Source organism: Solanum tuberosum, unplaced genomic scaffold (genome assembly GCF_000226075.1).
Source record: "Solanum tuberosum cultivar DM 1-3 516 R44 unplaced genomic scaffold, SolTub_3.0 scf00099, whole genome shotgun sequence".
Taxonomy (NCBI): Eukaryota; Viridiplantae; Streptophyta; class Magnoliopsida; order Solanales; family Solanaceae; genus Solanum; species Solanum tuberosum.
The window spans coordinates 993129-1007623 of NW_006239023.1; the positions used below are offsets into that span (position 1 = coordinate 993129).

Genomic DNA, 14495 nt, shown 5'->3' on the forward strand with positions numbered 1-14495 from the left:
ATGAAGAGAAAAAGGGGGGGGGGGGGGGGGGGGGGGGGAAGGAATAGCCTGAGTCCTGAGATATTGTTTGAGGTATACTTTGAATCAACAAATTCTTGTTCATTTACATATTGAAAGGAGTGATTCTATTCCAGCTGTTAAGTTGTCATTACTTTGTTTTTGCAGGTGGGAGGCCTTGGTGATGTTGTTACTAGTCTTTCCCGTGCTGTTCAAGATTTAAACCATAATGTGGATATTATCTTACCTAAGTATGACTGTTTGAAGATGAATAATGTAAGGTTACTGCTTCATTTTACCAAGTCTGCTCATTATTTATCATTCAACTTCCACACACTGTGTCTACAACTCAAGTAGGCTTCTCATTGGCACTTACAATAGCTACTCCCTCTGTCCCAATTTATATGACTCACTTTCCTTTTTAGTCAGTCCCAAAAAGAATGACACATTTCTATATTTAGTAACAATTTAACTATAAAATGTCTATTTTACCCTTAATGAAATGATTTACAACCACACAAATTTCTATCATTCATTTTTGGACCACAAGTTTTAAAAGTCTTCCTTTCTTTCTTAAACTCCGTGCCGAAGTCAAACTACATCACATAAAATGGGACGGAGGGAGTACTTTCTTGCATCAATATTTTATTACTAAAATGAAAAATAATAGCCTTGGTCGTCCTGCCAATCACTTGTAAATGTGCGACAGCTGTTATCCCCATTCTTGGATATCTGATAAAGGTACAAGTCTAAATGCTTCATGATTTCAAGAGAATATTCAAACACAACAACATACCCAGTGTAATCCCACAAGTGGGGTCTGGGGAGGGTGGTGTGTACGCAAACTTTACCCGTATCTTGTGAATGTTCAAACACGATTCCTATAAATCATTCGAGTTGTACATGTATTTCATACTTTGACTAGTATTTTTCTTTTGATCTGTAAAAGATAGTTCTATTTATTTACCAGCAAAAAAAAGTATGCCACAAAACATGTACAGAAAAGCTATGACATATTGTGTGAAGAGCTCAAAAAGTCAATCATGGCTTCTACATCATTACATGAAGCCGTGTTACATTGACAAAGAAGTAAGGAGATACATACTTTCACTAATATTATTGCATGTTGCTATGTATTCTAATTAGGTGAAGGACTTTCGGTTTCACAAAAGCTACTTTTGGGGTGGGACTGAAATAAAAGTATGGTTTGGAAAGGTGGAAGGTCTCTCGGTCTATTTTTTGGAGCCTCAAAACGGGTATGCTTATTATGCTGAAAATGACGCATAATGTTTTTGTTTAATCAGAAAAAATAAATAAACTTGTTGTTTCATGGTTTATAATCAACTTTTGTAAGTCTGTTCACTAATCACTTGCTGCTATTCGTAAAGTAAAGAGGGAAGTAGAATGCACTCTAGAGGCAGTCCCAAGATGAACTGCTGATCAAGCTCCTTTATCTACTCTCTTTAGTTATCTCGCAAAACAAATAGAAGTGTTGCACTCCTTTTCTCCTAAAGCTTTCTTTAGTTAAATATTATAAGCTTGTGTGTTCCCTAAATGAAAACCTCTATTTCCTGAACCAACTTCCTAATTCATATGTTGTTGAACTGCAACCGCCATCACAGAAGTTGATGGTGTTTCTGGAAATGATAGTAAAGAATGGAGAATCAATAATTATATTGAATGACTAGCAACTGAATATAGACCCTGCTTCCATCAATTTATCCTTATAGGATCAATGTTTATGATATATACAATTCCACCTTTTGGATGCTTTTATTGTAACAATATAATGGTAAATAGTCCAGAAGAACATAAAATCATATTCTCAACTATGTGCGCCTTTTTTTTTTTTGATGATCAAGCATAGGTGAATTAGGCATTTTGGATGTCTTCATAATTTTAGTGCTTCATTATTGTTCTTTTAGGTTATTTTCGAAAGGGTGCGTATATGGTTGTAGCAATGATGGTGAACGATTTGGTTTCTTCTGTCACGCAGCTTTGGAGTTTCTTCTGCAAGGTGGATTTAGTCCGGTATGTTCCAGATTATATCAATATGCTAATTCTGAGGTCTCATATTTTCTTGATTCCTATTTCTCCAAATTTTAATCTTATAAATTTCTTTGGATAGTAGCTTATTTGGGAAAGCTATAAATATTTTCTGAAGGAGGCAAGTCAATTGCAGATATTTTTATTGGAATAGCGTCAGATTAGAATTTTTATGCAATGAATGAATTGCTAATTACCAAGGAGTATAACCAGGTCGTTTTAATTTCTCACTGAAGTTGTTGGATTAATTGGGTCTGCAACATGCTTCCTTGGTCCCAAATTAACTTCTAAGCTCACCTTGGAGGATTCAAATTGTGAAAAATTCAACAATTAAATTATTCATAATGTCGTAGTCTTTTACAACCAAAAAAACTAGATTATTTGATACCAATTTTATCATAGTTTTTACTAAGACCAACTATTAGTTTCCAAAGTTTGAGTTTGAGGTGAAATATCATTATCAAGACACAAAATTAGACATTTTGACCTCTAAATTCAAATTCAAACATCTAAAGTGGGAGGGACTGTGTACTACTTTGCTCTTTCTAAATAATTTTCTTCCTACATATTACTGCTTGGTACAATGAATGGGAGCTTTTGGGCACTGAAGTGAGGATCTCGAATTTTACTGTGAAGTGATACAGTTTCTTATATTTTCTGTTGAAATGAAATTTTATTTGCACGTCTTCTTTACTGTTCATTTGTCTGGCAGGATATCATTCATTGCCATGATTGGTCTAGTGCTCCTGTTGCTTGGCTCTTTAAGGAACAATATACACACTATGGTCTAAGCAAATCTCGTATAGTCTTCACGATACATAATCTTGAATTTGGGGCAGATCTCATTGGGAGAGCAATGACTAACGCAGACAAAGCTACAACAGTAAGTGCTTCTATCGCCTTTACCTTACAAATAGCTGTTTGTGCTTGATGCTATTGTCTGTTGAAAAATGGTGCTATGCATAAGCCAGTGGCTATTTTGTAATTTGCCAGACAAAAGTTCTGGATTTCAATTCCTGAAGGTCATCATTTTGTCCAGCTTCATATTTGTCTTATGTTTGTTTCGCCTTCTCATTTTTTGGAAGAAGATTGTAAATTGCACCCTAGGGAAAAAGCTTTATTTTGCTGTTTAAGAACAACAAAATAAATCTAAGGAAAGGCTACACGAATACATGTTCTTGAAGTATATACAAACAAAGTGTTATAACACGTATACTTCTTTTTTTGGCTTTATCAAAAAGAAAAGTATCCTTCTTTGTTTGTTTTAGTGAAACTGTAAAATTTTTTATATGAAAGGTAAAGCTGTATCCTAATAGGATTTACATGCAGGTTTCACCAACTTACTCACAGGAGGTGTCTGGAAACCCTGTAATTGCGCCTCACCTTCACAAGTTCCATGGTATAGTGAATGGGATTGACCCAGATATTTGGGATCCTTTAAACGATAAGTTCATTCCGGTAAGTTGTCTCGGCTTTTCTGAGCTATTATATTACCTATAAGGGCACACATTGGAAAAAGTTCATGCTATCTTCTCCCCCCTATCTCTCTGCATATAAACTGTCCAACTGCAAATCTTCAAAGTGACCTCCACCCTAAAGACGTTATCGTAACTGATTATTGGTCAATTGTGGAATGCAAGGATATCTAATCTCAAAAAAAAGAAGCTTAGTGGTACAACTTACCTTACTCTTTTGCTTGCAAGAAAGGTTGTACAACTCCTAATGCTCTACAAAGAACTCTACGAAAAAACTGTTGGATATGCAGAGAATATTTGATCATGAGCAGCAACAACACATCCGGTGTACTCCCACAGGTGGGTTTGGGGAGGGTAATGTGTACACATACCTTACCCATGCCACCTCTACCTTGTGGAGGTAGGGAGTTTGTCTCTGATAGAACCTTGGCTCAAGGATAGCATTTCAAAAATATGAAATGAAGAAGTAACAGTAACAACAACAAAATAATACGATAACTGAAGCATAAGAAACAACATATAATAGGAAACTACGAGAATAATACTAATACTGCTGGTATGGAAGGAGAAGAAGATACGGTGCTCCAAACTACCACCAAGCCTATCCCACAGTATAATGAGACAACGGTCAACCACCTACCAACCTTCTACCTTAATCCGTGACCTCCACATCATCCTATCTAGATCATGTCCTCAATAAGTTGAAGATGTGTCATATCCTGCTCGATGAAAGGATCCAGATTCCATACTATGATGTGGGCTGGGGATCTTTCTTCTCTTTCTAAAAGAGAAGATAACAATTACTGGATGTTTGGGCTGCCAGTGCAAAGACATTTCAGCTTTTATGGATTTTTACCTCATTTTAAGTAGCCAATTTCTGAACAAGAAGGCTGCTCCCATTGATGCCCGGATATTGTCCTATTGTTGTGTGTAAGTGCATATAGAGGTGACTTGTAGAATTTTAAGCATGGGCTGTTTGACAAGAATTTTGTTCTCTAAAGTGGCACTTGTTTGATTTCTTTTGTGTATCTGTACATGAGTAGACCAGACCCTTCTTCGGCTATGCTGTCATTAGTTGTTAATTTTTTCTATGACCACTTCATCAGTTAGGCTTAGAATCTATACACTTCTCTTTATTGATCAGTACATTTGACTCTTTCAACTGTGTTAGTCTTTGGTGTGTCTTGGCGATGCTTCCTTCAAGTAACTTTTGGTGTGTTCAGACGGAAAGGAATTCTTTGATGGAATCTCAACTCCAAACTATATCCTGAAGCTAGATGTGCGCTTAACTTGTTCAGTTGGAAAAACTTTAACTACTGTAAATAGCACTGAACAATTTTTTTATTTTGTTAGCACCCTACTCCTAGCATGGTCTTTCTCATGTATTGGAGCTAACACACTTCTTTTGCATCTTTTGATGCCTTTTTAATGAAATTTCTTACTTCATAGAAAGATAGTGTTAAGAAATGAACTTTGGACCTAACACAGTCCCCAAAGCTAGTTCATGAGATGAGGATTCCCCAAGATCATAAAAGGATACATAATCCCATCCCAATATCAGACTCTTAGCACTCGCACGTGCAGGAGTGGACATTTGGAGCTTGGACAATAGAACATGGGTACCCGACATCAGGTAAACCAAGAATTGGAATGGGTCTGGCTCGCCTAACTCAACCCTATAAGTCAGCTTATGAGGTAAGGATTGCCCAATACCATATAAGGAGGCAAATATTCCATCCCATATCGATGTGGGACCCTATCAAACAGTTTGTATTAGCGCATAATACACCTCCAGTAGTCTTATCTCTAAAAGATATGATGTTTATCTACCTTTATTGGTTTGTTATTCCCATCATCCCAAATATGTGAGGGTGTTTGTATAAAGAAGATTTTGAAACTTATGTAAAACATGCCATAGACATTTATGTGGCCATAAATTAAGGGTAAAATGATTTTTTTTGAAGTTCAATTGTATCTAAATAATTGGTAGTAGAGGGTCAAACGAAAACTGGTGGGTGACCATTCCAGCATGTATCTGGTGGACACTATGGAAGGAAAGGAATACCATATGTTTTGAAGGCAAGAGTAGCAATATTTAAGATAAAGAGTCGGAGTCTTAGTTTACTTATTTTTGGTGGAAACAAGAGTTGGGGATATAGTAGCACTAGTTGGCTTCATAGGTAGCTTGTAAAGTTCTTCTATTTTTGCAGTCCTCTTGGAGGAATTCCCATACTTTTGGTGGGTGTAAGATTCTTCCTCATCATTTCTTGGATGATGAGTTTTATGTGAATACAAAGTTACCGTTGTCTCAAAAAAAATAAAAAAATTGCATCTAATATAAAAAGGTTCATTCTTTTTGGGACATTAAAAAGGTAAGTGTCACATATATGGAGTATTGTATTTGGTTATTGTAAGGTTCATTCTTTTTGTAGCTTTAAGTTCTTGGGCCTTGAATTGTGTGTCATCTTTATTTGTCTGATGGTTGTGGCACTGTTGGAATGCATGCAATTACAGATTCCGTACACCTCAGAAAACGTTGTTGAAGGCAAAACAGCAGCCAAGGAAGCTTTGCAGCGAAAACTTGGACTGAAACAGGCTGACCTTCCTTTGGTAGGAATTATCACCCGCTTAACTCACCAGAAAGGAATCCACCTCATTAAACATGCTATTTGGCGCACCTTGGAACGGAACGGACAGGTATTTTTTCTGAAGCTGTTCTTAAGTTCTCAGATCCCCCCTCCCCCCTTCTTTTTTCTTTTTTCTTTTGCTTGGGGGAGGGAGGGGGGTGGACTATGGGGAACATACTCATCTTAAGCTTTTGGCTTGTCGAAATGTTGCTATATGCTCTGATAATAGCTAGTGTAATTTTTTTTTAAAAAAATCCATTTGGTTTTGGATGTCATATCTAGTTTGTATATAGTAACTGATCTAAAGATGCCAGAGAGTACCAATTCATTATTTTTTACTTAAAGAAGGCCAGAGAATACCAGCTCTTGAATGTTTTCGTTACCAATTTTTGCATCTTGTTCTCTCAAGTCTTATTCTTAATGGAGTCTCATTTTAGAAAGTTTATTTTAGCAGAAAGGTATGATCTTCCATTGACAAAAATCTCTGACAGGTAGTCTTGCTTGGTTCTGCTCCTGATCCTAGGGTACAAAACGATTTTGTTAATTTGGCAAATCAATTGCACTCCAAATATAATGACCGCGCACGACTCTGTCTAACATATGACGAGCCACTTTCTCACCTGGTATTGTTTCTCCTTTCTGTGCTTGTTGCATATTTTTGTCTTCAAGCCTTATGGTACCTTTTTATCATATCATTCCTTTTGATACAATTGCAGATATATGCTGGTGCTGATCTTATTCTAGTTCCTTCAATATTTGAGCCATGTGGACTAACACAACTTACCGCTATGAGATATGGTTCAATTCCAGTCGTGCGTAAAACTGGAGGTACCTTTTTCTTATGACCTATATTTTTAGAAATTAGAATATCTTTCCATGTGCAGCTTTCTTAGTACCTTTCTGTCACTTGTACTGTATGCTCAGATATGAGGGTAGAGCAACTCAATTTTTCTACCGAAGTTTCTCTCTCTCTTGACCGTAACATTCCCTTTTTTATGATGTGACCATCTTTTTGGAACTACAGGTGCATATATATGAGTGACCATTTTGGATTTGGTTAAGCCATAATTAAATAAATAACGTCTCTTTTCAAAAAACTTAAGCTTTCAGATGAGGCAGTTATGCAATTCAACATGGTGGCAAAGTTGAAAGAGCTTTTGGGATCATGTTCCACTACCACCCATTACCCGTAAAAAATAAAATAAAATTCACTACCACCCATTATCAAAAGGTATCTCTGCATTCTTGGACCATCAGATCCTCATGTATGAGAACAACATTTTAACCATAATTCATAAAATATTACTTGATAAAAGAAGACAATAATTCCTTATCAAAAATAAAAAGAGACAATAATTAATAAAAAAACTGTTTTCGCCTAACAATTTAAGCTTGTAGATGTGGAGATCACACACTACAACAGTTTTCAATCTCTTGTAGCATTGCAACTGCAGATGTTTATGCCGATCAGAATGTTTCAACTGTAGTTTCCTCTTTTAGAAGGGACTTTACTTGATATATATTGGACTCACAAGAATTATTGCATTCTCTTGAATTAAGTGAGAGAACAAATATTTGTTTACGCATGGTAGAATTTTCTTTTGGTGCCGTTGACTTAGTTATTATTTAGCAGATCCTAATCATTTGCTTCTGAGTGTGTGTTTTAACCTCTGCATTCTGTATATTAGGACTTTATGATACTGTATTTGATGTTGACCATGACAAAGAGAGAGCACAACAGTGTGGTCTTGAACCAAATGGATTCAGCTTTGATGGAGCAGATGCTGGCGGAGTTGATTATGCTCTGAATAGGCAAGTATAGTTGCTTTTTTTTCAATTAACGTCTTTTAGTCTTTTAATTTTCAAGGGAAATGGTAGCAAGTGTGATGGCATACACAAATATGAGAGATCAAAATCTAAAGAATGTTGCAACAGTTATAACTGAACTCTTAAAATCCTGCCCTATTTACCCCTATTTCTTTGTCAACACCAGACATAAGGATCTTTTCCTCCAAATTTTCAACGTATCTCCTTATAAGATGCGAGGACTGGACAGCCTTAGCAGAGTTCTACAAACTTGCTGAGATATTGAATTTTTATCAATTCAATTTTCTAAAATTCTAATTTGAGGAAAGGAGGGATACAGGGGCGTGGTCTAACAGGGAAAGGGAGAGCAATCTGGTAATCTGTCTTCAGTTTGAGACTTTCCATTTTCTTATGCTTGCTTACAAGAGAATGAGGAAACAACTTTTTAACAAGAAAAATGACCAAAAGAACTATTCTGAATTTGTTTTGAACTGAAAATAACCAATTGTTTTCTGTTGAAGTCCCAAGAGGAATATGCTATTAGTAATTCTCCCCTTTCTTAGTGTTAGAGAATACACTTGTCCTTCATATATTGTGTAAGGGTTTCCTGAGGGGTTTAAGGTCCTGGGGCACTCCACCCTTTCATTAAGGTTTTGTGTTGGATGCATATTTTTTCACACGGTAGCAGAGCCATACCCGTTCCTACTCTTTGTTTACCTAATGCTGCCCACCCTATGTTATATCGTCCACGCTCCAGATGTACAGTCCTAAGCGTACATGTCTTTTGAGCAATTCTCACTTTATGAGTTAACTTTTGACGTTGAATTAGGACCAAAGTTTGTTTTATTAACATGGTATCAGAATTAGATCAATTGTTATTATTGGTTTATCCAGTGTTGTGCTCCTATGTATTGGTGTCCAGACTCCATATGTCCGACCTTGGTTGTGCCCGGGAGTGGGATGTGTGTGTGTGTTAAGTGTCCATACTGGTTGAGGAACTGCTTTGTCTCCTTATATGATTTTGGACACCTCATGGGCTATCTTTCGAGGTTGAGTTAGGCTTGAGGTTCATTTTCATTACATGCTAGCATAGCATGTTGTCCCGCTTAATTTTCTCCTCATGCTCTATTGCTCTGGGCTTCTCTCTCTCAAAGAAGTCCATGGAGCCACTAACAATGCTCCCCAGCGCCCCCGTCCCTGCCCACTCATCAGCCTGTTGGGCCTAACCAGTCTCCGGCTACTTTAGGCCCACTTCTGTTGAGCCTCCTCTTCAGCGTCCCTCCATAATAAAAATCTTCAATCCACGTGTAACCCAAGAACCAAGTTACACTTTCGGGGGATTCTGAAATAAGCGTTCCAAAGAGCGTTTATAATGACCTAGGCCACTCCACTCATTGCCTTAAGTTTTAGGTTGGATGCTTATATTCTTTCACACTTATATGCTATGTTATATCCCTTCTAGCTCCTCTCAACTGAAGAAACTTCGGAAAGCCACTGTCTTAGTGCCCCTTCTCAATGTTCCTGGATGGAGAAAGAAGAGCAGCACAAACCATCTTAAAATTAATCGACATTCAGCTACTTCTACGAGGATCTTCCACCCAATTTATGCTATCTTTGCATCCATATGGTATATATAGAGAAAATAATCGAAGCCCAATCATCGTAGCAATGGTGGATCTTTCACTGTGGGCATTCAGATCATAAGAGTCCCAGACCTGAACTTCAATTGGAAGTACGATTTAGGAAAGCTCAATGACATGCATGGTGGAACCATCCTCCTCTAGCCTTGGTGATTGTGGCACTTGGTTACTTTTATGGGAATACATTAGTTTGGTTGTTTGCTTCTCATTTTCTTTTGTCATTTCATTCTTGAGATCATTCGTTATTATAACCCTTTTTACGGGGAGGCATGGGGGGAGTGTGTTTGCTGTCAAATAGTTGGTGGTTGTGAAAATAGAACTGCTCAAATGTAGAAAATGAAGAAACAAACTTGTGGATAAGCATTGTTATTGGAAATGACAATAAAGTGTGGAACTTGGAGCGAGTTTCTGTAACTGCTTATATGTTGGGAAGGGTGGATATATTATTTCTCTTTGCACCATGTTTTTTTCCATCTCATGCAGACCCTAAAATGCATACTTCCTTCCCCTTCTCCTCGTTTGTTGATATGTATGGACTCACTTACAGTTCTGCGTTTCAGAGCTCTCTCTGCTTGGTACGATGGTCGGGATTGGTTCAACTCTTTATGCAAGCAGGTCATGGAACAAGATTGGTCTTGGAACCGACCTGCTCTTGATTATTTGGAGCTTTACCATGCTGCTAGAAAGTTAGAATAGTTAGTTTGTGAAATGCTAGCAGAAAAATTCACGAGATCTGCAATCTGTACAGGTTCAGTGTTTGCGTCTGGACAGCTTTTTATTTCCTATATCAAAGTATAAATCAAGTCTACACTGAGATCAATAGCAGACAGTCCTCAGTTCATTTCATTTTTTGTGCAACATATGAAAGAGCTTAGCCTCTAATAATGTAGTCTATTGATGATTATTTGTTTTGGGAAGAAATGAGAAATCAAAGGATGCAAAATACTCTGATTGGCTCCTCACAGTTGAACTTTGGATACTATTCATACAACATTACTCATACAGGAACTTAAAGTTTCATGCTCAGGTTTTCGAAGGGTCGGCTTTCCCCCCTCCTTGCTGTCTTGTTCTAGTTTTGTGTGAATAGTGCTCTCCAATAGTACAATGTCTTTTGCAGTTTGCTTATCTATGTGTACTTGTCACGCGGTATAACCTGATTTTCTTGACAAGTTTGTGACTATGCGAGTGAAAACTACTACACCAGGTATTTCACAAAGCTTAAAGATCAAAGAAATAATCATCACATTGATGTCAAGTTGAGCCTAATTTTGCCCCATATTCGTTGCATTGTTGAATTGATGATATGACAGTATATACAGCAAAAGTATTCAGCAATGAATTTCATGATCATACTAATTTCTGCACTTGGAGTCAAATGTATCAATTATCTTCTTGCTGAAAAGATGTTGAAAACCAAGGAGCTAATTGGTCTTCTTTACAAATTAGAACACGATGAAAGATTTTACAAGTAGCTTGTCAATCTTGCTCTTATAACCACTAAATTTGCCTTCCATTATAAAGAAAGATTTTGTGCTAAGTGGTGAATGAGTGTGACAGGATTGGAATTGGGTAGCATATTTGATAGAGACAATGAGCATTAGCTTTTGTCCCCACTTATCTTCATATAAAGTTGAAAAAAGGTAAAATAGGTACATAAAGGTGAAATGTGTTTTTTATGTCTATTTTTGTTCTCAAAGTTGATCCAACTCAAGTGCATACTTGAAAAATGAAGTTGTCTAGATTTTGTCCATTCTAGCTCCTTACTAGGATTCCACCAGTTACTTGTTTTAAAACTTTTTGCATATATGAAAAGATATCGTTGTTCATTTCAACTTGTTCGGGATTGAGGTATAGATGATATGAAGGGTAGGCTTACAAGTTAGATAAATGACTTTCTAGTCTGATCGTTTCGGGATGGGTGGAAAGTTTTACTAGGATATGGTTCTTCTTGAAGTTACTTCATGTGGAACACTAGGCTCGTTTATATAAAATTGCAAGATTATATCTTTGTTTTACTCTTAGTGGTTGGTAAATATAAAATCATTAAGTTTCGAAATTTGCTGATTAGATAATTTATTCTATACTCTTTATTTAATTTTAAACCTTATCTTAATATTGACATTCCAATAAGAAGCTCTTCTTTCATTACACATGATTAATTATTTGATTTTCTTCGACAGGTGATCAACTTTTAGTGTTTAATATTAAGATTATTGCGTACTTAAGAAAGGGTCTTTAATCACAAGAGTTGATTTTCTAAATGACCCGTTAATCTTTGCTTAAATATCTCATTTTGTGAAGTAACGCTCCACTTACTGGAAAAGTAAGGGGGAAACTGAAAAACAAAAAAAACAAATGTAATAATAAATGATTTCTCAATTTTGTGAAAGGTCCAAATGCTCTGAAGCAAATACAGTTTGCTAAATATTTTGGATTTAATTAAGGGAAAAATCCTTTTGGCCAGGTAAAATAACATATTTCACACTATTTTATTTTACCTTTTTGAACATATTTACTCTTTTAACTTTAATATCTTTTAATTAAAAAATGAAAAAAAGATCAGTTTATTTTAGAATAAAAAGGATATTATAGACCTTTTAATTTTCTGACCATTTAACATTACCCTTAATTAAGTACTATATCTTTTACTGTAATTTTACTTTTGCAGAATTGTTAAATATGACTAATACCCCTTCCCTTTTTTCCTTTGAAATTTCCCAGATTTAGAAAGACATCTAATACATATTCATACTCTCTCGATTTCAATTTATTTGTCTTAGTTTAGTTGAACACGAAATTTTAAGAAGTTAGCAAAAATTTTGATCTTGTGATCTTTAATAGGTGATATATATATAATATATTAAAATATTTTTTAATTTTATTACTTTAAATAAATCACATAGGATATTAAAATTAAATAAAAAAAGAGTTGTTTTTTAAATCAACTTAAAAAATAAACAAAACTAATAAATTGAAATAAAGATAAGCTATGTACCTTTTTTTTTTTTTTGGTTGTTGGAAGATGTGGATCTGTCTGTCCTCAAGGTGCTAAGATTATCCAAAATAGACTTAAAAAGTATTGTGATCCACACTTCACTTTTTTTGGAAACACATTATTTAATTCTAAAGTATTTAATATCATGGACTATGTCATGTGGTCCAAATTATACTAATCAATCTTTTACTTGTTATGCTCAATATCTTAGGAATTTTGAAAGTCGATTTTTTTTTTAATTTTATCATAAATTTGAATATATAATATTTGATTTTAAAAAAAATGTTATATCAGTTTGGAGATTACGTGCATGTAGAAACTTAAAAGGAAAATGTTATTTCTTTAATTATTCATTTGATTTTTGGAATCAGTAAAGTAGAAAAAAGAGAAATTGTAACAACTCCCCAATTTCACAATAGAGATATTATCTATTATATTGATCTCAATATTAAAAGGATTACAATTATGAAAGGTAAACAACAAAAGGGAAATTGTAAAACAATTGAAGAACTAAGATATGTAATCAGTTGGGGGTAAGAGACGGTTTCACGAAAGGGATGAGAGGATCAGACTACACATAATATGCATGAAACTCTTTTTTCTAACACAATACAACCAGTTTCTAATTAGTCTCAAATTCCATACAACATTTTACTCGATCTAATAATTCCAACTAAATTAGTCTCTTTATCAATTCTAGCCTATAGGCCCTTATAGATCCAACTTGGTTCATACCAATAAAGAAAAATTACCTAACTACACATTATTTTTACCCTATTTTCTATTATTCCCTATCATTTTAAAAATTACAAAAATATCTCTTTTTTCTCAAATTCTCTCCTAGATACATAACTTTCAATCTTCCAACTCCACGATTTTCTCCCTTTTTCATGCCTATAATCACTCCTCTATATCACCGGTTACCTCCATCATTCTTTTTTTAAAATTTTAAATATTTTTTCTCTCCAGTTAATGATTTAAAGTTAATTAAGAGGTAGTTCTTAATTTATTTTTTTCTTTCCAATTCTTTTTTTTTTTTACAGGAAAACACAAACAATAGGCTCAATTTATTGACCATGTATCAAATGTTTGTTACGTATGTACAATACTATTTTATAACTAAATCATTGTTTATCATATTCATAATTTTTTTTGTATATACATATCTACGTCAAATTATACAGACATGATACATAAATACTAATTTATACTACATGTATTGAACTCAAACCAAACAACTTATGGGCAACAATTACATGTTTAATGTGTCCCGTAACAATACAATACTTATTAATTTAAACGAGATACATATATAGTAATGTATCATGAACTATTTTTTTAGATATGATATGTAAATTCGAATTTATACTAAATGTATCAATTACATAGCAATTACCACACGGTAATGTATCAATCTCAAATTAGGATTTGCCTCTGTATGATTGAGAGTAAGAAGAAACGTAAATGTAATTTAATTAGATTTTCAGATTTTATTCTTCTTTTAGCGCAACAGAAGGATTCTTCTAGTATTAGAATTAATATATCTGGTTGGTGAATTAATGTATCCGAGGTGACTTATGTATCCGAAATGTACAAATTTTAAGGAATTATTGTAAGTAGAAAAAAAGTAGGGATGCAATATAATTTACTCTTCACACTATGAGATTTATGTGAGTTATACTACCCATAATAGTGTTTAGTGACATTTAAACTCTGTATCTAAGTACTACGTATACTGTTTCCCCAAGTTTTTTTTCTATTACTTTATGGTAAAATATGAGGCGTAGATAAATTAGCATACCATGTAATCTGGAATTGTATGGACTCCTGAGGACTTATATTCTAAAATTCAAATAAAAAGTTAAACGTTGACCCACTTTTTTTTTTTTTTTTTTTTTTGGGAAAAGAA

At 34.7% G+C, this 14495-nt stretch overlaps 1 protein-coding gene across 2 annotated transcripts in view; it reads left to right on the forward strand.

The window, feature by feature from the left end:
• Positions 1–10643, forward strand: part of LOC102577674 (soluble starch synthase) — a 15769-nt gene extending 5126 nt beyond the window's left edge. Inside the window, 10 exon segments of one of the 2 annotated variants that reach the window (NM_001287873.1) lie at positions 166–273; positions 1144–1253; positions 1923–2028; positions 2756–2926; positions 3373–3501; positions 6033–6215; positions 6637–6768; positions 6862–6973; positions 7834–7957; positions 10152–10439. In NM_001287873.1, coding sequence (NP_001274802.1) covers positions 166–273; positions 1144–1253; positions 1923–2028; positions 2756–2926; positions 3373–3501; positions 6033–6215; positions 6637–6768; positions 6862–6973; positions 7834–7957; positions 10152–10287 — 1311 coding nt within the window. In that variant the 3' untranslated portion in view covers positions 10288–10439. 2 annotated transcript variants of the gene reach the window in all.
• The last annotated feature ends 3852 nt before the right edge of the window (positions 10644–14495 follow it).